This window comes from Choristoneura fumiferana, chromosome 10 (genome assembly GCF_025370935.1).
Source record: "Choristoneura fumiferana chromosome 10, NRCan_CFum_1, whole genome shotgun sequence".
Lineage (NCBI taxonomy): Eukaryota > Metazoa > Arthropoda > Insecta > Lepidoptera > Tortricidae > Choristoneura > Choristoneura fumiferana.
In genome coordinates this window covers 9,585,347-9,609,184 of record NC_133481.1, presented here as the reverse complement: position 1 = coordinate 9,609,184, position 23,838 = coordinate 9,585,347, and the positions used below count along the sequence as shown (strand labels likewise).

Genomic DNA, 23,838 nt, shown 5'->3' with positions numbered 1-23,838 from the left:
TAACATTACCTACTCGTCACATTACCATAAATACATCTCAAGTTAGTTTTTATATATTTTAAATCTACGCTACGTGAAGTAGACAGACAGACGCAGAGAGCTGGTCACTTTCCGAGTAGGCACCATCTTAAATTTTATAGCACCGATGCTGAGGTAAAAAATTGTTTGTGTCACACGAGACAAAAGTTTTTTTGCGGGTGACACTCTTTCCCGGCCCGGATAATACCGGGATGCAAATACCGACCCTGTTTTTCGTGTACACGCTCATAGAAGCTCACGTCAGTTTTTATGGGCGTGTACACAAAAAACAGGTCGGTATTTCCATGTCGGCATTATCTGGGCCGGGAAAGAGTCACCCTTATTTGCATCTCGTGTGTTTGAATTAGGGTAGGGGGAAGTTCCGCAAGAAATCGTATCTTCGCCTCCGCCTCCGCCTCCGAAATTTTTTTGCGGAGTTATAATGAGGTTTATTCTCGTTTGACGACGATCAAGAACCAATGAGTGCGCGGTGCGCGGTGGGAACGCGATCGGGGTGGGGGCGGGCATATTATGTCAAATAACACACGACAGGAATGAACCTGTCTAGTTGCTTGGACGTACGAAGTTGTAATGTAATTGTTTGATTGAACCGCGACTATTTTAAGTTATTTTGTACAAAGTAATTGCTTATTTAAGTGACATGCATGATGGAGCCCAAAACAAGTGAGATTCGGTAGTTTTTTTTTTAATTTTAGAGATTTTTGATTTCAATAAAACATGAACTGCTATTTTTTCCACATCTACTTTCACCTTCGCATCCGCTTCCGTTAACCTCCGCATCCGCGTAGGCGATACGCGTCGCCTTCGCATCCTCCTCCGCCTCCACTAAGAAGGCCTCCGTTACAACCCTAGTTTGAATCCCTTGCTGCTCTCAGGATTCTAACCTAGAATCACTCGCTACGCTCGTGATTCAATTATAGAATCCTTCGCTTACTCGGGATTCAAAATCAACACTCGCAACAAAAAAACAACTTTGTTCTCTTGTTGCATAAATAACTATTGTCAGAAATTTATATTTTTGTCGATATGAGGCGTGAAAGTCTAAATCTAGGTATATCTACCTGTATATGTGCGTATGACATTGAGCATAAATTACAGTCAATAGCGTCGTACTGGCCATCCAATTTCAATATTCTGTGGCATTCTGTAGTATAATGGTTACTAGATATTTTGCTGCAATTTCCTTTAACAGTGACCTCTTGATTATTTTACTTTTATTTTTCAAACCAAGTGAGTTTTATGTTCACTATGCCACGCCGTGATTAAAATATTGTACTCGTATCTGCTTCCTATTATTATATAGGTAGGTATTTTTTCCAGTAGATTTAAGCATTTCGAAATAAATATTTATTTAAAATAAATTGTGCTTTACCATCCTGTATTAGTCTTTGGCGTTGGTTAACTCATAAGCTTAATATTACTGGTTAACTGAAAGCGAGTTCACTGTGTACCCACTATCATGCTTGTATACCTAGATAGATACCGATATAAGGAGCATGTTTACTGAATAAACTATTAAGAAGTGGATTAAGTTTACCTGATAGTATTACGTTCCCCGAATTTTCATACGCTGCTTATAGCACGAGCAGAAACTTAGCAGATGTAAATAAATATATACTTAAGGAATACTTTTAATTCATGAAACACTAAAATGATTAGTAGAAAAAATAGAGAGGTAGATATATGTGAGATCGTTCGCTAGGCCGACGTGTAGGACAAGGGGAAGAACTAGCCGGTGATTACTTTTATTCCATCGTTCTCCTTATTTTGACATACCAAAGAGTCTGAAAAATAAAATAGATCAGTTAAAAGTACAATTTGATTGAAATAATTATAGCGAATTATATACTTTCTGTAGTCTTTCAATTAAACCTAATGTGAGACACAGACATAATTTTAATACAGATACACGGGTCACTACGAATTGGTTCGCATGTGTCAGACATAATTTAGTTTATTTATTCGTTCAATATAATATTATATCAAAATTTACACATGAATGTCAACTTGCAAGAATTTATTTTCAAATCGTCAAAGGTAATAATATAAATAAGAATGATAATAATATAAAAATTAAATGCTATGAATATCAAGCAACGAAATAAAAACACCTAATATTTCGTGCCTATTAATACTACAATTAACAATAATGTAATCACACACACTCAGAAACATCACGCCTGTATTCCCAAATGAAGGGTCCACGGGAAGAACGTGTCTAGTCACCTTAGTAACTTTTTGAGTTATAGCGGTTTGAAAGTTAGTCATCACGAACAATTACTATGGTTACTATTTATTTAAAAGTTAAAAAAAAATATTTATATTGTTTTCAGATTATTTAATTCAATGGTAAGTCATACTTTACGAGCTTTACATTTTGAGATTAAAAGGTGACTAGGTACCTATGTTCTTTCAGTTTCAGTGGACCCTTCAAATGGGGTAGGCTAGGCAGAGCACACGAAACGGTACCGCTTCGGAGCCACTTTTAGCAATTTTAGGTTTAAAATTTGATAAAAACTGTACAATAGTGACAGGTTGCTAGCCTGTCGCCACACACGGTATACATTAACCTTTATCCTTTGTCGCTTCTTACGACATCCACGGAAGAAATGGAGAGGTATATTATACGCTAGTGACTGGTTTATCTATTATACTAATGTTTTTTTAACCCCCGACGCAAAAAGAGGGGTGTTATAAGTTTGACCGCTATGTGTGTCTGTCTGTCTGTGGCACAGTAGCTCTTAAACGGGCGAGCCGATTTGAATGCGGATTTTTTATTTGTAAGCAGGTTTTTTAGTGATAGTTTTTAGACAGGTCTTATCAAAATCGGTTCAGCCGTTTTTGAGATATTAAACTTTGAAGTGACAATGTCGGGGTTTTCCAACTTTTTGTTGGTTAGGTTATTGACTTTAGCAACGTTCAAAGAGCTAAACAGAAAACGCCCACGAGGAGTTTAGAATTGTAACCTAACCTAACGTAGGTTATTTTAGTAATCAAACATCGTACCTTAAGTGCCCTTCTGAACTTCGTCGACACAAGACTGAATAATATAGGGTTCAGTACGACGCTTATCCAACCGTTGATGATGACGAGTTTTACAAGAAAGCCCCAGAACTAAAACATTAAAAAACATTAATTCAATCTAAATTAATATTTAATGCCCTACAGTAGGAGTTATGAATAACTTGTCATGAAAACTTGTTTTTTGTCAAGATTTATGTCTAATTATACGACTAAAAAATTGTATATCTAGGTACATAAATAGTTAATTATGGCACATCGCGTAAAAACATCAGAAGAACATGTGTCATATAAACATGTACTCGTATTTTCTGTCACATTTTACGGAAACTTATTTTTGTAACTTTTACGTATAAGTAAATATATCTTTGACGTCGACTGTACAGATTAGATTAGATTAGATTTATTTATTACCTTTTGAAAAAATACAATTATAAACACTTGTCAGTTAATTACAGGAAATTCACAAAAGGATCGTCAAAATGTATACAAAAAAATAAATCTTATTACAATAAATTGTCAGCCAGAATAAAAAATAAAAAATTGAATTTAGAATGTCAAATTAGAATTCAATTGAATAATAATAATTAAAAGCAAAACAAGAATATACTTAAATCATAAATAGTGTTTCATGGGTCTTTTGCTACAACGAGAGAATGTATTTTCCATCGTGATTATACTATACATAAGTAATTTTAATAAGTTTTAAAGATATAAATATAATAATTGTTAGTTAAAATAAGATGTACCTCAGCCAAATTGAGTAACTTGTGAGGGTCCAGCACAGCGATCAGCATACGTTCGATGAAATAAGGCATCCAGCAAATCACGAATGACAGCGTCATGGCTACTGGAGACAAGCCGTGTTCAGATCAAACGCATTAAAAATTCAGATAAAATACGATATCTATATTAACTTTACTCCCAAAACTTTACTGTAAGGGGCTATTCAATAATTATGTAAAAGTCCTGAGGGGGAGGACTTTCGAAATCTGTACATATCCTTATCTCGAGCGGGGTGGGGGCGGAGAGTAAAAGCCATTCTTACGTAAGATTTGACATGTCGAAATGTGCAATTACTACTAACAGAGTGATAAGTAGGTGTATATTTAAGAGTAAATCATTGAGGAAAACAACTGTGAGATCTTCTTTCATTGAAGTACGTCTCATTATGAGTTTTAGTGCTACCGATCCTTTCCTAAAGCACCAGTTATCTTATATGGGTCCAAAATGCCAAAAATCATCCATAAGTAATTAATGAATGCGCAAAAATGACTTCTATGAAGTTAAGTAATTAAGTAAACATACTGATTTAAGTCACAGATATCCCTTTTAAAAAAATATTTCAATTAAGGTTTAAAAAATATGACAAAGTAGGTACCTAGGTTTAACTAATCAATTTTACACTCACCCATAAGCTTGTTGACTTTACCACTGTTATTTTTTTGACTCGAAACATTAAGTTTCAATTTTATCTGCCGAGTGTTAACTTTTATAACAATCCTTGCATATACGAAGGTCATGATCAGCAGTGGTATCACGAACGTCACAATTGCAAGCACGCCATTTACGATCCTTGCTAGCGGGGTAGGGACCACAAAGCATACAGTGGTCTGCCTAGATTTTATAAGGGTGACGCTTAACATCTCGGGCACTGATTCAGCTATCGCCATCAGCCACAATAGAATAATAATCTTTATCATTCTCCGCCAAACCGGAGTGGACTTTAACTTTAAGGGATGCCAAATCGCTATATATCTCTCGACAGCCAGGGCGGTCATTGTTAACATGGTATTATTCCATAAACATGCCACCGAAAACCACTGCACTTGGCAGACCCACTCACTGTAAGGATACACCGATGCCGATGTCTCATCGACTAACTCAGACATAATGGCAAAAGTTAGAATAGAATCCGACACTGCTAAGTTAAATAAGTAGTAATTAGTTGCCGTGTGCATTGATTTATCGTTGTAAATGACGTAGCAAGTTAATCCATTTCCAAAAAGACTAAGCACAAACATGATGCAAATGAAAGTTGCCATCATTATTTTGGCATATTCAGCCTCTACCTGTAAGGCATCCGATAACAAAACTGACCACTTTTCTAAGCTAAATTCACTAGAAACAACTGAATTATTCATTATTTTGGAAAATTACAGATAATATCTAATGTGTCTTACTACTAAGAGCAACTTGCTCATAATAAATAGCAAAGTAAGGTCCGCCGAGCTAAGCTGATTAATAGCGTATTCGTTGTTTGCTCATTATGAGCTCATTTATACAGGGTGTTTGGCACATGGACCGTCAATTTTTTTTGGGACATTGTTTGAGTTATTTGCTATGTTTTCGCCCTTGGATCTTAGGTCCTTTTAGACCAAATGTCCTTAGATTTTAATGCCTGGGGACGGGCGAAAGAGTTAGTTTATGTTACGGAGGTGACGACGCGCGAGAGGTATTGAAAGGATCAACGCAGCTTTTATGACAATGAAAGCCGAAATGCACCTAGCTACCGTAACTGTTCAAGTAAGAAAGAGATGTTGGGCGTGCATTAAGAACAGGGGAGAACAGTTAGAAGAAAAAAAATATAACTAGAACACAGAAGTACCTATTAAATAAAGTTCAAATCGTCCAACCATTAAAAAAACTATCATAAAAATAACGTTACTTAGAGTTCGCTGACTCCGAATAATTTCCGCCCTAGCGACGGAATACCCCCGTAATTTGACTCAGATTTATTTTTTGTCAATGTGTAGCATATCGTTAGAACGGTCATAAGCTAGAGAAGTAATTTAAAGAAAATTAACTACTTTCTTTTTTTTAATAATCGATTTTTGAAGTAGATTTTTTTTCACATAATCAGTAATTTATTGCAATAAAAGCCTCGTACGTCCCTCTGAGACAATGAATTATAATAAAAACTATTATTATTTGAACAAGCATGTATTACCAAGTATTAAATACAAAAAAATAATTATTTTACGTACATTAATAAAAAAGTTACGAACGTTTAAAGGCGGGATTTCGGAAAATTTGAAAAAAAAAACATTTAAAAAATCATATCTCCAAAACCGTGACCCTTAGGACCCAAGGTCCAAGGGTGGAAAGATAGCAAATAACCCCAACAATATCCCAAAAAAATTTGACGGTCCTTGTGCCGAACACCCTGTATGAAAGTTTGTAGAGTAAAGTGTACATCAGATTAAATGGATCAAGCTATAGCTAATTTCGTGTGAATAAATAGTAGTTTGTTCGACAAGGGACTAAAACAAGCCATAAAGACACGAAATGTTTAGCCACCCGAGCAGAGCGAGGGTGTCTATAGTTCGAGTGCCATTATGGTTGTTTAGTCTCGCGTCTATTTTTTACTTTTAATGCGAGGAAAAAAACGACGTTCTTTCTATACAAACTTTACAATATTACCTTTTTACAACGTACCTACCTACGCTCAATACGTCCCGCAGATTAAGAAGTACATGGTTATCAATACTGCTTTCAATGTACGGTATGAGAAACTTATTAAATTTAGAGAATAATAAAGAAAGATGTTCTTGGTAGTATTTATAATATAAAACGTTGTAAAACAATCAAGTACCTACCACATTAAAATACTAGTACTTCGACAAAACAACAAATAATCTTTGGAGCTCTGAATAACTAAGTGTGGATGTATACTCACTGACAAGGGTACTAATTTTTCCTCTGGGATTCTGCTGACTAATGATTGCGTCTCTTGTATTGTCTATCTTTGAGGTGATGACTCTATACAATATCATTGAATGAGCGAATATCATAGTAAAGAGGGGAATCACAAATGTAATCACTCCTAACACTCCATGACCACTCTGGCCCAAGGAGTGGGAATAGCGAAACATGTTGTGAACTGGTGGAACTTGACCAAGCCTACAAACTGCATCTCCAACGATGTCTCGGCTATCACCACCAGCCACAGTAGGACGATTATCTTAGCCACTCTCCTCCACGTTGAGATTGGATTTAACATAAAAGGATGCCAAATCGCAAGGTACCTCTCGATTGCTAGTGTTGCCATCGGTGATATGCTATTATTCCACAAACAGACTACTAAAAACCACTTTACTTTGCCAATAAACAAACTATTCTGATCACTTTCAGTTCCGAATATTTCCAGCAACATAGTAAAATGACATTATAAGATCAGATCACTAACTGCTAAGTTCGACAAGTAATAATTGGTTGTAGTGTGCATATATTTATCATAACAAACAATAAAAAATGTTGTGGAATTTCCGACGAGACTGACTACAAAAATGATTCCTATCATTGTTAAGAGTAGGTATCAGATAATTAAAATCATTATTAATATCATAATTATGATATCCTGTTCTCTCCAAAAACAATCTCCACTTTTCTAAGTGTAGCTTATTCCAAGATCCGGAAACATTCGCCATATATGATTAAAATGGTTATTTAGAGATTGATTTAAATGTAGTACCTACGAGCGGGTCCAATCGTGAAAGTGAACTAAGTCTATGCGTAACTTGTTCCAGGCCATTCACAATATCCACATACAAACGTAATTATCTAAATGGTTTCACTTACCTACTACCACTAGGTAACCCAATTAATTGAATTAGTTTACACAGTTCATGGAGTAGATTACTTTTATGATTTCGAATAAAAGTACCTAAGAGACTAGCACAAAGCGCGGGAATCAAAAGGTAATAAAAGGTCGGTCATTCTTTTACGTTTAATGAATCCAATTGATTTTTGACTACAGTAAAACTTTAAAAATAAACATGAACACTAAATCTTCAAGTCAAGTTTGCTGGCATTTTTTATGTAAGTACTCGTATTCATACTGCACATTGTTTTGATCTTCACTTTCCAGAAAGACTGAAACATAATTGGATGGTTTTAGACAATCGATTATACTGTAGGTATGTTAGAATATTTATATCTGATACGGCAACAAATTCATCAAATAAATCAATTCAATAAATAAAATTAAAAATTACGTATCATTTTTAAGCAAGCAGTAACTAATTTGAATTGTAATAGTATAATTGTCCGGTTCAATAATCAATTACTTCAGTACCTACTTACTACATTATTTTTTTTCCCAACTCACTAGGTACCACGCCAGACAGACGCGGTTAAAGTGTTGGAAAAGTAATAAAGTATTAAGTTAAAATATACAAAATACGGATAAATGTGTAGTGAGTGAGTGATTGTGCATGAATTTTAGCGTACCTAATAGTACCTATGTTTATATTTTATTCAAAATTGTCTAACATGAGGTCCAAAACAAGTATGGGAATATTTGTAATTTGAATGTAAGTATTATTAAGAAATATTATTATATTTACCCTGAGAGCTCTTCTGAAATTCACCGATGTGAGGCAGAAGAATATTGGATTGGACAAAGCACTAACCCACGTGTTAACCGCGCAAATGTGAAAAACTATGCTGAACCACTGGAAAAAAATGGTTTTAATTAAATATAAATTTATTGAATCAAGAGTTACTTTGCGGAGGTCCATATCGATGAACTTAAAAATAATTACTTTGCTCACCCGCGACCTTGTGACAGCTACGTCTATATCCAACAAGAGTGTGTTCATGCATGCAGCTTCTCGAAAAACATTAACCTAAGTTTGGATTGTGCAAAGTCCAAATATACATTATAAAATGATAAACAAAATAACGATATTGTAGTCCTAACCTGAGGCAAATTTAGGAGTTGATCGACATCCAACACAGAAAGGAGCAGCCTCGTAACAAAAGACGGCATCCAGCACACCACGAATATGAACATCATTCCCACTGAAAAAAATAAAAGTTTTACATGCAGTAAATATAACGCAATAACAAATAGTTAACAAACTAAATAAATAAAGAAAGAAAGAAGACATTAATTAACTCTCACAAATACAACAACATTTGTAGAACACAAACGAATCAAAACAAAGAATTGCAAAAATGAAAATATGTAGTAGGTACATATGCAATTTTGTAAGCGTGTCTCCGCAAAAGCGAAACGGCCGCTGACAGCATTATGCTTTCAATAAGTTATATTACCTATATAAAAATATTAGTGCACTCTTACCCATGAATTTATTTATTTTCCTTTTGGTCACTTGGTAATTGAAAGTATTATTCCAAGTGTTTTCTTCTTGTTTCGTATTCACTTTGAACATTATCTTCGAATAGGCCAAAATCATAATTGTCAGTGGTACAACGAACGTCACAATCGCCAGCACTCCGTTTACTATCCTGGCTTTAGGGGTAGGTATTACAAAGCATAGGACGTATTTTGGTGTCTTAATAAGTCCAACACTGAACATCCCCAGCGCTGACTCGGCGATTGCTATCAACCACATTACAATAATTTTCTTCACTACTTTCGGCCCAACTCGTGTCGAATTTAATCGAAAAGGGTGACAGACTGCAACGAACCTTTCAATAGCTAACGCCGTCATCATCAACATGTTGCTATTCCACAAGCTGAATAAGAAGAACGATTGTATTACACATACGAGATTACTGTACTCGTTCTCGTGAATTATAATTTGCTGTTCAACACCTTGTAAAATGATAGACAGAGTGACTAGAAAATCAGATATGGCCAAATTAAACATATAGTAATTAGGTGTAGTATGCATGGATTTGTCGTAATAAATGACTAAGCATGTTAGCAAGTTTCCGATGAGACTGAGCGTGAATATGATGCACATAATTATGAAAAAAATTAAATTATTGTAGAAATAGTCTAGGTGGACTATATCATCAAAAAATTTTGACAATCGCTCTGTATAGAATTCCTTGGAATTTTCACTGATATTAAACATCCTATTTCGAATTATACGTTTATATTGAAGTGCCTACGTTTCCAGTACGCTCTATGGCGATCGCAAACTGATAGGCAATTAATTTAACGTTTGTGCACTGGCGGGGTTACGAAGTTAACAAACAAATTAAGCAATTGGTTTATCGTGTAACGTTTTTTACTTAATTATACCTATTGGTTATACTTTGGGAATTGGTTATAATTTGCTAATGATGTTATGTAGGTAGACTGTCCACTTCAGCAATTAATAGTCAGAAAATCCTAATTTCTAACTGTCATCGTGCTTTTAGTAAAACATCTCTGGCGCAGATCGTTCATACTTTTTCCTAAAGGATTCCGTAGTCCTTCCTAACAAGAAATCTTTGTTTTTTCACGCTATGTCCATCCGTCCGCGGCTTAGCTTAGAAATAGTTGTAGGTAGTGTACTGTAAATATGCTTGCTCCTGCTTGGTCTTCAAAGTTAGTGATCCGATCTAGTTCATTCAATCAACTGAACTAGGGTTCTGTCTTTTAGTTATTTTAGTTCAGTGATCACTCGTGAGATTTGAAGTCTGGGAATGATAAGGAATCGTTTTGGCACACGCAAGAAATGAAACGTAGTATATAATGTACTAAGGTAGTGCCACGAGAGTTGAAGTGAATGATTAGTGATAACACCACGTTACGTGAAGCACTGATTACATAAAAGGAGAATGAATCAAATAGTAAATGTCAAAATCCCGCTGTTATTACATGACATTTTCTTGTGTGCGTGACCTCAACTCTAGTGGCAACACCTATGGTAAAAGTGGCAACTTGTCTTATTGCGTTTATGTCCGTAAAAAATATCGTATTTTCCATTCGCATTTAAGTTTTGTTGTACTGGAACTGAAAGCTTCGCTGCCCTTTCAGTGGCTTCCCATCGTATAAAGAGTTTTCAGAGCTTAGTGAACTAAAAGAATGATTAACTATTGGTATCTTGCAAAATAAACTAGTTCCTTTCGGTCAGTGTGGGGAATACATTCCTAACAATTCTTAGTTTCTTTCTGAACTTACTTGTACTTATGCCTGGTTTTTAACTACTAGAAGGCTATAATTTTGCAAGTATTTTCGTTGGTTTTATGTACTAAGGCTCAAACGCACTCTAAATTTCTTTCTACCCTTTTCTTGCATTAAATTTATGTACTTATTGTTGTACTGATTCTGGTCTTCGTGCCTATTATAGTACATTGTGCATTAAGGGGCGTAAGAAGGGGATTGCTAATGAGATCCTATTAGAAACCAAAAAAAATAAAAAAATACTGATACAAAAAAATAACCTTGTTTTTCGTAGAAATACTGAAGTTGTTACAAATATATTTTTATCTGCTCTTAAATTTATACAGGACCCTTAATGCGCGAGTCCGACACTTGGCCTTACAATTTATTTTACCCGCAAGTATCTTACTTATTATTTTGGTCTCGCGCATGGGATCAAAATAATCATGAGTTTTGAGGCCCACAAAAAAAGACACGATGTAATTTTTACAATTCATTTTATTTTAAGTCGAGTTTCTACGTGCACTCATAAAATACCGTAAATAAAATATTCAAGTGTTTCTTTATTACGTAGGTACTTTTAACGAATAGAACCCTACATTTTATTTTAGTTGGTATATCGGTTCGATTGTACCTACTTGCACGGACATAGCAGAATTATATAATTGAAGAGACAAAGAGGTCCTATCTCTATTTATTTTATCAAATACTTAACTACATACATATATGTATATCAAAAACTAGTAAATATATTTCTGGACTATTTTTAGGGTTCCGTACTACAAAAGAAGCCTTGTAGGATCAGTTCTCGTCCTTGTAAGAATGGCGATGAGATTAATCAACACACACTTTTCTTATAACTATGTATAGCTATCCCACGTTGATATGTAAACTCAGCAGCTTAACTGACAATGCTTCTAATCCTTTCGTTCCAAAGATTCTAAAACAAATGAAGTAAATTAATTATTGCTTTTTTATTATTATTAAAATTAATAATTCTGATTTCTGTTCAGTTAATTTTACCTTTGTTGTTTTTCTGAACTTCGTTGACATAAGACTGTAAAGTATCGGGTTCGTTATGACAGTGCACCAACTGTTGATAATGATGAGGTAGAACCACGCTGTCCACGACTGAAAAAATAAAGAAGAGTCCTCAAAACACTATTAGGAATGTTAACAAGTGATCAGGACTAAACGAAAATAAGTATTATCTATCTAGCCTAGATCACATACTTAGAAGAACCCAAATATTTAAACGAATATGCTTTACTTCCTAATTGATTATGTTAGTTATGAAATAAATGTTTCTTATTCTTATTCTTACTATTATTCTTTAAAAAGAGTCCAGCAACTGATTGCTATGACAATCCATCTTAATCCATCAGACTCTGAACATAATAGCATCAAAAGGTCCACAACTTTCACCCACGAAGCTAATAATATAAAAAATCTTGTTAAGTTTAATTGAACTATACAATAATTTAAACAACAAAAACTTAATCTAAACAATGGTTTAATTGCATTGCGTGCGACATAGCCCGAAGAATTGCGAATCTGAAGTGGCAGTGTGCGGGGCTCATTGTTTGCAGGACTGATGACCGATGGGGTCTGAAGGTTCTCGAATGGCGTCCGCGGACTGGGAGACGAGCTGTCGGTAGGCCTCCAACAAGTAGACGATCTGGTTAAGATCCCGGGATCGCGGTGAATGCGCAAAACACAAGACCGCTCTGAGTGGAGAGCCTTGAAGGAGGCCTATGTCCAGCAGTGGACATCTAATCGGCTGACATGATAATGATGATGATGAAGTTTAATTGAACGTTTACCACATGAAGATTAAGCAGTTGGTCGACGTTCAGCACGCACAACAGCACTCGAGCAAGGAAGAAGGGCATCCCGCAGATGACGAAGGCAACCGTTAATAGAACTGAAAGTAATTTTTATAACAAATTAGAAGAATGCCGTCAACTCCAATCACTAACGGGGATTAGAATAGGTAGACTAAGTAAATGAAATTAGGTGCAAATGCATTATGAAGAAACAATTTCCCGTCATTAATAGTAGTTTTGTGATTAAGATAAATTATATTGCTATTTCAAATACTAAGTACTGCTGTTAGCATTAGGTATTTATAGTTTGTAGTGTTTTGAAGTCAAAAAATTACAGAAATAGCGTACTTACTAACAAGTTTAGTAATTTTTCCTCTGGGATCTTCATGATTAAATATAGTGTCTCTTGTATTGTCCATCTGCGTGTTGATGACTTTGTAGACTATCGTTGAATGAGCGAGGATCATAGTGATGAGGGGTATTACAAACGTAACGATAGCAAGCACTCCATTCAAGAACCTGGCCCAAGGAGTCGGTATAATAAAACACATTGTGTACTGGTGAACCTTGACGAGGTCTACGGTCTGCATCTCTAACAGTGTCGCAGCAATCGCCAACAGCCAGACAAGAACTATTATCTTTGACACTCTCCTCCATGCTGATGTAGGTTTTAGCATAAGAGGATGCCAAATCGCAATGTATCTCTCAATTGCTAATGCTGCCATCGTCAATACACTATTATTCCACAAGCACACTACTAAAAACCATTGTAGTTTACAAAGAACGAAACCATTCCGTTCGGTAAATTTTACGGATGCCTCTAGCCCCATAGTTAAAGTCATAATAAGGTCTGATATAGCCAAGTTCAACAAGTAGTAATTAGTAGTAGTGTGCATGGATTTGTCATAACAAATTATAAAACAAACTAATGAATTTCCAAAGAAACTGGCCACGCATAGAAATATGGTTATCATTAGGAATAATGTGTAAATGGTTTCGTTGTCAGTTTGTACTGATCTTTCCAAAAACAATATCCACTTTTCGAAGTCAAACTCACTCCAAGATTCAGAAGAGTTCGCCATTTTTATGATGAATATTTAAATTTTAAGATCTCAAAAGGTCGTACGAGAGGGTACTGCTACGATAGTGAACTAGTTCATGTGTATCTTGTTTCTCTTCATCCACACGCGAACATTATTAGCTAAATGGTTTCACTCACTCAATTAATAATTACTTAGGTTAGGAAGCATTCAGTCGATTAAGCCCATTCAGTAAATAGTTCATTCGGTTGATTACTTTTCTATTTTCGTGGATGTCTACATATTTACAACTCACAAGTGAGAGGCAAAGACAAATGCTTAGTTTAGACTCGGTTATACCCAAGCGTGTTTTGCATTAAACCCGGTAGGTGTACAAAAAAAACAACAAGAAGATTTATTTCTTAAAAATAAGTTTTATTTGAAGTACTTGGGTTGTAGGCTAAAGCCCACGTTCGTTCTAAATTGCATACTTTATAATATCCATAGTCGCACACGCACATTTCTTATTTTCACATAATATTACTTAACAGTCATATTTGTGTACATAAATTAAGTAGATATTCACATCACAATTCATCACGATTATTAATATAAGTAGTTGGGAGACCGAGCTTTGCTTCATAAGACCAATCTAGCTCGATTACTCGGCTCTGAAAAGCCCCCCAATAGCAAATTGTTTCAAAATCGTTTCCGAGATCCCCGAAATAAATAAATATATATAGATAGAACATTGGATAAGATGATAAGGAGATATAAAATAGGTTGTATATCGACGGTTGAAAGGAGAAATTGACTAAATGTAATTTTTTTAGGACAGTGAGTTATACAAGGTGTTAATAAATAACTGAAAACCTCAGACACCCCAAAAATATTTTTTAATTTTAAGTTAGTTGATTGCATTTATTTTCGAATACCTTCATTATTTCAAAAAATATTCGTGTGTTTTGCTTAGTCAGTAATTCTACTTGATTTATAACTCTACAGTAGTACTTTGTTATGTCAGTTGCGCTCTTGTTGCGCTTCGAGCGCTTCACTGTTTTTAGAAGAAAGTCAAACTGACAGCAAAACGGCCAGTACTTAGGTATTAAATTATCTAAGTAGTATGCAACCTCGCTAAAACATTTAATTGGCGTGATAAAAAAAGGATTTAAAAACAAACGCAACCTGATTTAAGACTACTTTCTGGTTTTCAGTTATTTAATTAACACCTTATACATGTTGGGAATCAGTAAATTTTTCTCTGTCGTTTGAGCTATGTCTCATATTTTTCACAAAGATGTCGCTTGGTAAATTTTTCTTTTATGAAAATGCCCACAAAAAATAATGTAAACTATAAGTGTGTGTAGGTTTTCTCGGGTGAAAAACGTCCAGAATGTCCCGTAAAACAAATCATAGAATAACCATTATTATATCAAAGGGAACCAATGACTGAAAAACGTAAAATACTCTTACCGTGTGTTTTTCAAACATATGGGAACGATACGGTATCGATTTAAAAATGACGGCGTGCCGATATAAATCGTTTATATTTGTAAATATAATTCACATTTCAAAAAGTATCACTGTATAAAAATATATGTCACGGGGGTACACATCATATTTTAGCTTATATAACAATAGGCTCAAACATAGTACCATTATTCGTTACTCTCGTCCGCACATTAGGTACTGCATTGATTAGATTTGACTTTGCGCGAAATACAAATGAATTACTAATGTATGGGCAAAAAACTTTTCCCAAAGTATCATCCCAAAATAATTTACTCAAATTATCATTTGGCAAAAAATCATTTCCTAAAACAACTTATCGCAATTTTACGGTTAGTAATTTTTTTATTGGCAAATTATTGTTCCAAAAATAATTACTTAGTCATGTTTCATATTACTAAGTATTATTTAGTCAAATGTATCGTTTGGCATAAAGTAATCTTCCCAAAATATTGCATGGCATAATAACCTACTTTTCTAGTAGCAGTTTGTTTCTGTGGGGGACGCAGTTCTCACCTAACCTAACCTATTTTTATGGTAACAGTTGGTTTTTGTGGTTGGTTCGTGTGCGAAGTGTAATTTTGAACAAATATTTTTTTGGAATATAATATTAGCCAAAAGAAAACGTTTGCTTAGTAAACGTTTGTCGTAATAAAACTTGACAATGTAAAATTATGCCGAATGATAATTTGACCAAATAAATATAATGCGAAATTTAAATATGCTAAAGATTCTTTTGGGAAATGAAACTACTGCGATAAGTTTTACGGGAAGTGAAATTTGGCGAAAAATATTTTGCCGAAACGGCAGTACACCAGCCAATAGACGTAGGTAAGTACAATAATTGTAAATCTAGATTTCACTGGCTGGCTGGCTGGCTAAAAAATAGACTTATTGTAAAGTATTTAATTACACCGGCTTACAAAAATTCTTAACAAGAATAGACAATATTACCTATATTAATATTAACCCTTTAGTGGGTAACGGCAAGATATTTGCCGTCATACGACTCAGATATTTTATTTTTTTCTCAATGAACGTGTTGTTAGTTAATATAACTTTTGGTTCGCATAAGAGAACATACTCGTACCAATTTACGAAAAAAAGAATAGCAGATAAACGTTATTCCAACCCATGTTAAATGATGATTCTTAGGCCTGAACTTAGATTTTTAACTATTCCTTACAATTGAACAAAAATGTTTGTAAATAAAATTTTGTTTGCTGGATTTATCCGATAGTCACAATTCTCTACTTTCAGAGACAAGATTGGCGATATAAAGTTTAAAGAAAAAAAATCTGTTATTTGATAATTTTAAAAAATGAAGACGGCAATATATTTGCCACTATCCGTTAAGTGTCTGGTGTTTATTAAAGGAAAGGGTGGGTTAGGCTACAATTGTTATTGATTTATATATGGAGCAATAGCTTAATTCAATACTTCAAATTTGCCTGAGGATCTGGCTACATACAGACGTTGTCGAATGTGCAGCTCAGCTAAAAATAATAAAAGGTCAAAAATTGGATGCGAGACTTGTAAAGTCCCACTTTGTGCTGTCCCATGCTTCAGAGATTTTCACGTTTTCAATTAAGGTCGGGCAGCTACGGGACCCTGACTATAAGCATGGCCCGATATGCTCTTGCCCGGTTATTTATTTGAAAGAATTCAGTTTTAAGTTAAATAAAGGTTTTAATTATTTCTTATCATCTATTGGTTTTTAATTTATTTATTTTAGATACGTCGTGCCACCCGTAGTTCCCCCGGCAAACTGACATGACGGTCTTGTCACTTAATGCCCTTGGCTGATAGCGGCAAACATATTGCCGTCTCATAATTCGGAAACCCTGCAATAATATATACATTTCTCTTTCTCAAAAATCATAAAAAAAATCATTCATGCTGTGCGTATCGTTAAAGTTCTCGATTCATTGCTTTAAAAAAATAATGGTCAAAGGGTTAACATTCCATTATCCTAGCTAATATTATAAGTACGAAAGTTACTGTCTATCTGTCCGTCTATTATATTACCTCTTCACGCGTATAGCGCTGGACCGATTTAGATGAAATTTGGTATGAAGAAGATAGTTTAGAACAGTCTTCAACTTGGAACATTGTATAGTTCCCGCGCGATAGAGATGATAACCGAATTCTGCGCGTTTCGCGTCGCGGGTTAAAAATGTATCTACCGGTCTAGCTACGATCTGAAGTATCTATAGACACCAGTGGCGCAACGTCCATAATATAGAACTCTATTCCCACTGGCTTACCTAATATTTAAAAAGTTTGGACATTTAACACTTATGAAAGATGTAAGCGATCTTTGCTTCGGCTTTACCACACGGGAATATTTATCAGGCGCTACGCCACTGATAGACGCGTATATAAATGAACATTGTATACAATACATGGTACTTACAAAATGTACCTTATTATAGCAATGGCACATCACTGTTTCTGCTCGATTACCTACTCAAAAAATCGGCCTATATCTCTAAAATCTCATACGTACTACTTACGTGAACCGAGCTGCCAGTCCTTGTGCAGTGTACGGTACAAAGCGTAGAGAGAGGACGCCTGTACAAAGCAATGGGACAAACTAATTGACTAGAATATCTACAATATAGCATTTAGCTGTTTAGGAAGCCCCATGCATGAGTAAGCAGGCACAGTTTGATTGCGCTACAACGTGACGAAACTGATGCGTTTCAAGGACGTCCCGGCAAGAACCAGCCGTGGAGGCATTTGGGAGCCGCTGAGGGTGTTCTGAAGGAGACGCGAGCCAGTTCCTTCAGGCTGGAGGCGTCGAGGATCAGCAGGGCCACGGAGTGTTCGTCTTCTGCGCCCCGGACCAGCGCGCTCAGTAAAACGCCGTCGTCTTCTGCCTGTTGGAATAGTTTTATTAGACAACTAGCTGTGCCCGCGACTTCGTCCGCGTTGACTTAGAATCATATCAGCCAGTTATTGTTTTGACTGCTTAACAGTTTACAAAATATAACTGCCATAAAAACTACTTATAGCGTGATAAATGACCTCGCGACGTGCTGCTTCAGTGGGTCCTGACATGATGACCCCCAGTCCAAGTCATTTACGGTGCCTGAATACCTAAGGCTCCTCCTGACCACAAAAGCGGAGTGCCGATGCCAGTCTCTTCTATTTTATTAAAATGTCTTGTGTCTTCCCTGCGTAACGATTTCGCCGCGAGCGCGTTACGATATATCGCCGCGAGTGTTTAACGGTTTCGCAACGAGCGCAGCGCAGCGAGTTCTTCCCGTTTAGAGCTGGGATGCCATACTGATTTTACCGCGAGTACGCAGCGAATTCGTTACGCGCTAGCCTCGCTTTCAACTCGCCCGCAAATTGCAAGTGTGATAAGGCCCTAAGCTGGACCCTTAGTATAAGTTTTCAGTTACAAAATACGTCTCGATCGCGTTCGCGTTAAAATCTCAATTTATATGGAAACACGAAACTCTAGCAGAACGTTTGCGATATGATGCGAATAATTTCAATGCAGAGACTTGACCATTTACTGTTTAATTATATGTATATAGTCCATTCAAGATAACATTGGGCTCTAGAAGGTCACAGAAGAAGGGGTTCTAAACATTTTTTTGTGAAGAATGATTGATGATGAATAAAAGAAGTAATAAGATTAAGTCATAACTTTTGTTTATTTTATAAGCAGATTAATACGTAATGTTCTTAAAAAATAACACAATTATTAATACCTAAGTTGCTACATTATATTAATTTGATGTATATATTTTACATTTAATAACTGTGTTTCGTGGACTCATCTGCTCTCATTCCCTGTTTAAAAAGATTCTACTCGTAGTTCCTGCTATGAAGTGCAAGCTTTTTTCCATTCCAAATTTCATAAAATTTGGTGCAGATCTTAAAGTTAACTATTTGTATGTGACTAAAGATCATGACGTTTAGATTCAAACTGGCAATTAAAAACTGTACCTACTTAAATAATGTACTGAATATATTTCTTGGGTAAATCCATACTAATATTATAAATGCGAAAGTGTCTTTGTGTGTATGTTTGTCCGTCTTTCACGTCAAAACGGAGCGGCGGATCGATGTGATTTTTGGCATAGAGATAGTTTATGGACCCAAGAGTGACATAGGCTACTTTTTATCCCGAAAAAATCCATAGTTTCCGAGAGAACAGCGCGCGATAACCGAATTCCACGCGGGCGAAGCCGCGGGCAAAAGCTAGTTATATTATAAACGATCCATTTCTTGCAGAATGTCGTTTACCTCTGCCTCTTTAGGTATTTTATAGGAAGACGATTCTGTGTTTAGCAAAATATTATAAGTTTTTTATTGTTTTTATATTATGATATGAAAAATAGCAAAGTTAATCTGTAACGTGTAAGTTGATATATGTATACCTATGTATACCTACTACATATATTGTAACTACGTGTCAATCATATGTCTTATTGAATAGTTAGTTCTTAACCAACTCTCGAGCCTTAACTACGAACCCCGGTCCCTACATGGCGACCTCGCCACGTGCCTGTGGCGACATTGCCGACTCAGCTAGTCAGTAAGCTTCGCGACCGCGTGTGTTACCAAGTATGGTTTGTGAACAATTTCTCTGATTAAAAAATGTGCGCAACAGACGACAGTGTATTGTATAAAGTTGAACAAATTCTCTGGGACTGGATGCCTGCTGTGTTGATCTGCATCCTGATTTTAACACTAATTACAATACCTAATTGCGATTCAGCGCTGTTTCTGAAATGGGATCCGGAACATTGAAACCCCACGAAGTTATTATCGCTCAGACAGAATCAGGCGGAAATTATTGTAACAAGGCTGATCAAGCCTTGTCGATTGTTAACCTCTTCCTCATTTCATGTTTTGGTTCGATTTAAAAATTCAATTCAATTTTCGAATATCCACTGTACTTTCAAATTCAGCACTTTGTTTTTATGTCAAAATTCATTCTGCGATCAGCAGCCGTACTATAAGGAATAGGACGTGCTAAATATTTTTATTATTTTGACATCAATAGGTAGGTACCTATTCGATCATATATCATAACATAACAGTTTCACAGTGCAGTTAATTACAGTGTTTTATAACCAGTTTCATCACACGTTTGTATCCTGTTTTACTTAACCCTCTAAGGGATCTTGAAGGCACCTGTAACAATGCATACAAAAACGAACTTAATATAAAAACTAATAAATTTAGGACGTTGTAAATAAGCTAAAACGGTTACAAATGTTATAGGACTTACAATTGTGCCTTCAAGATACCTTAGAGGGTTAAGTAAAACAGGATACAAACGTGTGATGAAACTGGTTATAAAACACTGTAATTAACTGCACTGTGAAACTGTTATGATATATGATCGAATAGGTACCTACCTATTGATGTCAAAATAATAAAAATGCACCACACGCACAATGCTACCATCAAGGACTTAACTTGACCAGCTGTACCTACGAATTCTCGTGGGAACTCCCTAAAATTACATCGTGGTTTTCATTGACGTTAAATTATAACAACCATGCCAAATTTCATGACTCTAAACCCAGCGGTTGTTATTTCGAGATTTTATCGCTATTCCGTGGGAAATGGGAATACCGGGATAAAAAGTAGCCTACGTGTTTTGCGAAATCTGCAACTACGATTCTTCCAAAGTATTCGATAAAATTCTTTAAAGTGTCTTATCTTTTTTATTTTGTGAACCATTCAAATGAAATAAACACTAAATGTTAATCCAAGGAAACGACAACACATTAGTGAAAACCGCATCTCTAGGTTAAGCTGTTTCTGGGGTTAGCGTGAGCAAACGCACAGATAAACCGACAACTGTTCTAGAAGTATTGCGACGAACTAAGAACATGGTATTATGATATTTGGTTGTAGCGAACCAGTGACGCATAAAATGTTTCATGTAAAAACGATGTGGAAGATATTTGCTATCGATGCAGGTAGATACCTTAGCGCCTGGTCTTGGTAGGAAGATAGGCTCACTGGGGTAACAGTTGCCGTCGCACCACGTTTTGATTTCGCCTGTCAGCGTATCCACTTTGATGATCTACAGAAGACAAATCATTATATCAAAAAAATATATAAAGTGTAAAATGTGTTGGTACTACGTACCTACAATACAATACAATGGCTCTTTATTGTGCACCAGAAATAGTAAGCGATACATCAGTTAGATCAAAGGCCGAACTGTCTAATGCGCTGATAATCGCGATCGCATTCACCATCTCTTTCTAGCCTCGTGTTATGCCGTGTGACAGAAAGAAGTGGTGAAAACGTGGCGATTCCGAATGCGTGCCGCGCGACTCGTGATCGCATTAATACCTACATAAAGTAGCCGTAAAAGCAATTGGGATTCTTAGCTCGTTAGAGTAGGGTCCACATTTAATTTTGTTTGTTGTAATTTTGGTTGCTGAAATCTATTTTCAGGCCGTTCTGGAGAAAGACCTAACACATTATAACGGTAAATCAAAAATTACTCCATGCTTCAGGGCACTTTCCACCACCTAGTTAGCATACAAGTGAAAGAGACAGACAGATGATCTCATTTCCGGAACACTATATTATATTTGTTCTAACATGATTCAAATGACAGATGCCAAACTGACGTAACTAGAGTCCCTCCTACTGTTACGCAAACTATCGATACTTTTGCACGTACCTAGTGCTAAAAGTGGCAATAGCATTATTTGTTGGTTTAAACGTTACGCTATCGAACTGAAAGTCTTATTTGAATTTTAAAATATAATTTATTCAACACTTGGACTGTCACTTTCCGACTCAGACGAACAATCAAGCAAACTAATAATAAGTTCGTTTATTTTACCGCTTTTATTTTTACCGATAACCCTCATCTAGCAATTGCGGCCTATTGAAACCAAATTGTAAGGGCGTTCTTTAAAAGAAGTAGGTAAGTTAATATAACACAGTGCCTACGCAGTACCTAACTTAACAATTTGTTAGCAAATTTGAGTTCAAATATTACAACAATCAGCAGTTTTAATGTGATTTCATTTTTTCAAGCATTATATCTCGGTTGGAAAAAAGAAAAAAATTGTTACCACCTCGCAAAGTTACATAAGCATCATGTGTCATTTGAATCATCTTAGAACAAATAGAATATAAAGGAACATTCCGGAAAAATAGCAATAGGTACGGCTAATGAAAAGAGCTAAATATTTATTTCTGCTCATCATAACAATTTATTAAAGCATAATAAACGAGTAACTTACCAATCCAGGGTTTTCCACATCGACGTCAGAACTTATGGCATAGAAGAAGCGATACGGCTTTCCTGTAAAAATAAATTAATATTCTTAGTACTATAATCTGTAGTTATCTCAGTCTACATACGGCCCACTGCTGGGCACAGGCCTGCTCTCAGAATGGCTTGGGCCCTAGTTCCCACGCGGGTCCAGTGCGGATTGGGAACACACATCATTCAATTACTTTGCAGGTATGTGTAGGTTTCCTCACGATGTTTTCCTTCACCGTAAAGCTCGTGGTAAATTTCGCACATGAATTTCAAAAACTCAGAGGTGCGAGCCCGGGTTTGAACCCAGTCATCATTAGCTATATTATCAAGAGGCCTAGCTCTCTCGGCAGTGCGGTTGAACCCAGTATAAGGACCTATTAGCTAAGATTATCAATAATTTCTTTTAGAGTTTTGGCCTATACGCTCCGGGCAGGTCGCCGGCGGGCAGCGGGGTGGACACCGATTATGGGTGGAGTACCGAGCGTGTTCTGTGTTCAGTACATGGCACATTTAACTTAATGATTGCATATTTTACTTAATGAGCCAATTGCAAGCAAGACCGTAACGTCAACGGTCTTGACGTGAGTTTGTATGGGCGTGTACGGGAACAATCGAGTCTGTATTTCCATGTCGGTATTATTCGGGCCGGTAAATAGTGCCCCCCCCCCCACCCCCGTCAAGAGAACCTCACGATACTAACGCCGTCTAGCGATATTTCAACCGTTAAGGTAGACCTCATTCAATCATATAAGCACCAGTCGCATTAAAATATTACTTAAAGTGGATGGATACATGCCATTGTAAATATCGTAGTGTATCCTAGGTGTCTCACAGCCGAGATCGGCTAACAGTTTGGGTTTGAACTTGGTAAGACGAGGGGAGCCCAGCGTTATGTCAAGCCTCTTGGGCCTGCCACGGAACCAGTCTGCGTAGTCCGCGTTACTTTGCATGGACTGAAACAATAATTGAGGCAAGACAATGACAATGACAATGCATGACAATCTGGTAGCGTCTTCCTGGCGATCCAGCCCGGATCGTCTCCGTAGGATGGAACTCCTCAAGGGTTAATGGCATCAACTTGAATTTTGAAACCGCAATTTATCGTTTAGATGACAGTGCAAGTACAGTCAACAAAAATTACCTACAGTCAGCAAAAAAAGCTTGTATTAAAAGTGACATTATTAGCAAAAACTTATTTTCTGACAACCGCCATTAAAAATATAGTTTGGGGTAAGTAGGTATAGGCTTATTTATTAAGGTATGTTCTAATATTTTAACAAAATATTTTTTTAACTATTATAGTTATGAAAG

General features: G+C 36.0%; 4 protein-coding genes across 9 annotated transcripts in view; all 4 read right to left on the bottom strand.

The window, feature by feature from the left end:
• Positions 1–1,617: 1,617 nt before the first annotated feature.
• On the bottom strand, positions 1,618–5,216 carry LOC141431606 (neuropeptides capa receptor-like). 2 transcript variants are annotated; one of them, XM_074092783.1, is made up of 4 exons: positions 4,472–5,216; positions 3,810–3,910; positions 3,046–3,153; positions 1,618–1,823 (listed from the first exon to the last, which is right to left on the bottom strand). In XM_074092783.1, exons 1-4 carry the CDS (start codon positions 5,202–5,204, stop codon positions 1,785–1,787), a joined length of 981 nt encoding a protein of 326 aa, XP_073948884.1. In that variant the 5' UTR covers positions 5,205–5,216; the 3' UTR covers positions 1,618–1,784. The 2 variants fall into 2 exon arrangements, with proteins under 2 accessions (XP_073948884.1, XP_073948885.1); XM_074092784.1 differs by having other exon boundaries at positions 3,810–3,907.
• Positions 5,217–7,845: 2,629 nt separating this feature from the next.
• On the bottom strand, positions 7,846–9,776 carry LOC141431747 (neuropeptides capa receptor-like). Its single transcript, XM_074092924.1, has 4 exons — positions 9,149–9,776; positions 8,765–8,865; positions 8,409–8,516; positions 7,846–7,935 (listed from the first exon to the last, which is right to left on the bottom strand). The coding sequence occupies exons 1-4, from the start codon at positions 9,774–9,776 to the stop codon at positions 7,846–7,848; spliced, it is 927 nt and encodes a 308-aa protein (XP_073949025.1).
• A 1,610-nt stretch (positions 9,777–11,386) lies between these two features.
• LOC141432048 (neuropeptides capa receptor-like) lies at positions 11,387–14,062 on the bottom strand. Its single transcript, XM_074093421.1, has 4 exons — positions 13,085–14,062; positions 12,730–12,830; positions 11,930–12,037; positions 11,387–11,846 (listed from the first exon to the last, which is right to left on the bottom strand). The coding sequence occupies exons 1-4, from the start codon at positions 13,812–13,814 to the stop codon at positions 11,808–11,810; spliced, it is 978 nt and encodes a 325-aa protein (XP_073949522.1). The 5' UTR covers positions 13,815–14,062; the 3' UTR covers positions 11,387–11,807.
• Positions 14,063–14,165: 103 nt separating this feature from the next.
• ninaB (neither inactivation nor afterpotential B) overlaps positions 14,166–23,838 on the bottom strand; it is a 37,393-nt gene continuing 27,720 nt past the window's right edge. For all 5 annotated transcript variants that reach the window (XM_074093416.1, XM_074093419.1, XM_074093417.1 and 2 more), the window contains 4 exons: positions 23,324–23,480; positions 22,505–22,566; positions 21,223–21,321; positions 14,166–18,142 (listed from right to left, as the gene is read on the bottom strand). In XM_074093416.1, coding sequence (XP_073949517.1) covers positions 17,966–18,142; positions 21,223–21,321; positions 22,505–22,566; positions 23,324–23,480 — 495 coding nt within the window. In that variant the 3' untranslated portion in view covers positions 14,166–17,965. The remainder of the gene's footprint in view (positions 18,143–21,222; positions 21,322–22,504; positions 22,567–23,323; positions 23,481–23,838) is intronic.

What these genes read in the sequence shown, in the direction of transcription:
- LOC141431606 (XM_074092783.1), bottom strand. Translation starts at nt 5,204, where the DNA reads ATGAATAATTCAGTTGTTTCTAGTGAATTTAGCTTAGAAAAGTGGTCA. An exon ending in TAAAGTCAACAAGCTTATGG is followed by an intron (nt 3,911 to 4,471) that starts GTGAGTGTAAAA and finishes GCTTGTCTCCAG; the next exon opens with TAGCCATGACGCTGTCATTC. An exon ending in AGTTCAGAAGGGCACTTAAG is followed by an intron (nt 1,824 to 3,045) that starts GTACGATGTTTG and finishes TTTATTTTTCAG; the next exon opens with ACTCTTTGGTATGTCAAAAT.
- LOC141431747 (XM_074092924.1), bottom strand. Translation starts at nt 9,776, where the DNA reads ATGTGCATCATATTCACGCTCAGTCTCATCGGAAACTTGCTAACATGC. An exon ending in AACTCCTAAATTTGCCTCAG is followed by an intron (nt 8,517 to 8,764) that starts GTTAGGACTACA and finishes ATTTTTTTCCAG; the next exon opens with TGGTTCAGCATAGTTTTTCA. An exon ending in ATTTCAGAAGAGCTCTCAGG is followed by an intron (nt 7,936 to 8,408) that starts GTAAATATAATA and finishes ATTATGTTTCAG; the next exon opens with TCTTTCTGGAAAGTGAAGAT.
- LOC141432048 (XM_074093421.1), bottom strand. Translation starts at nt 13,814, where the DNA reads ATGGCGAACTCTTCTGAATCTTGGAGTGAGTTTGACTTCGAAAAGTGG. An exon ending in AACTGCTTAATCTTCATGTG is followed by an intron (nt 12,038 to 12,729) that starts GTAAACGTTCAA and finishes TTATTTTTTCAG; the next exon opens with TCGTGGACAGCGTGGTTCTA. An exon ending in AGTTCAGAAAAACAACAAAG is followed by an intron (nt 11,847 to 11,929) that starts GTAAAATTAACT and finishes CATTTGTTTTAG; the next exon opens with AATCTTTGGAACGAAAGGAT.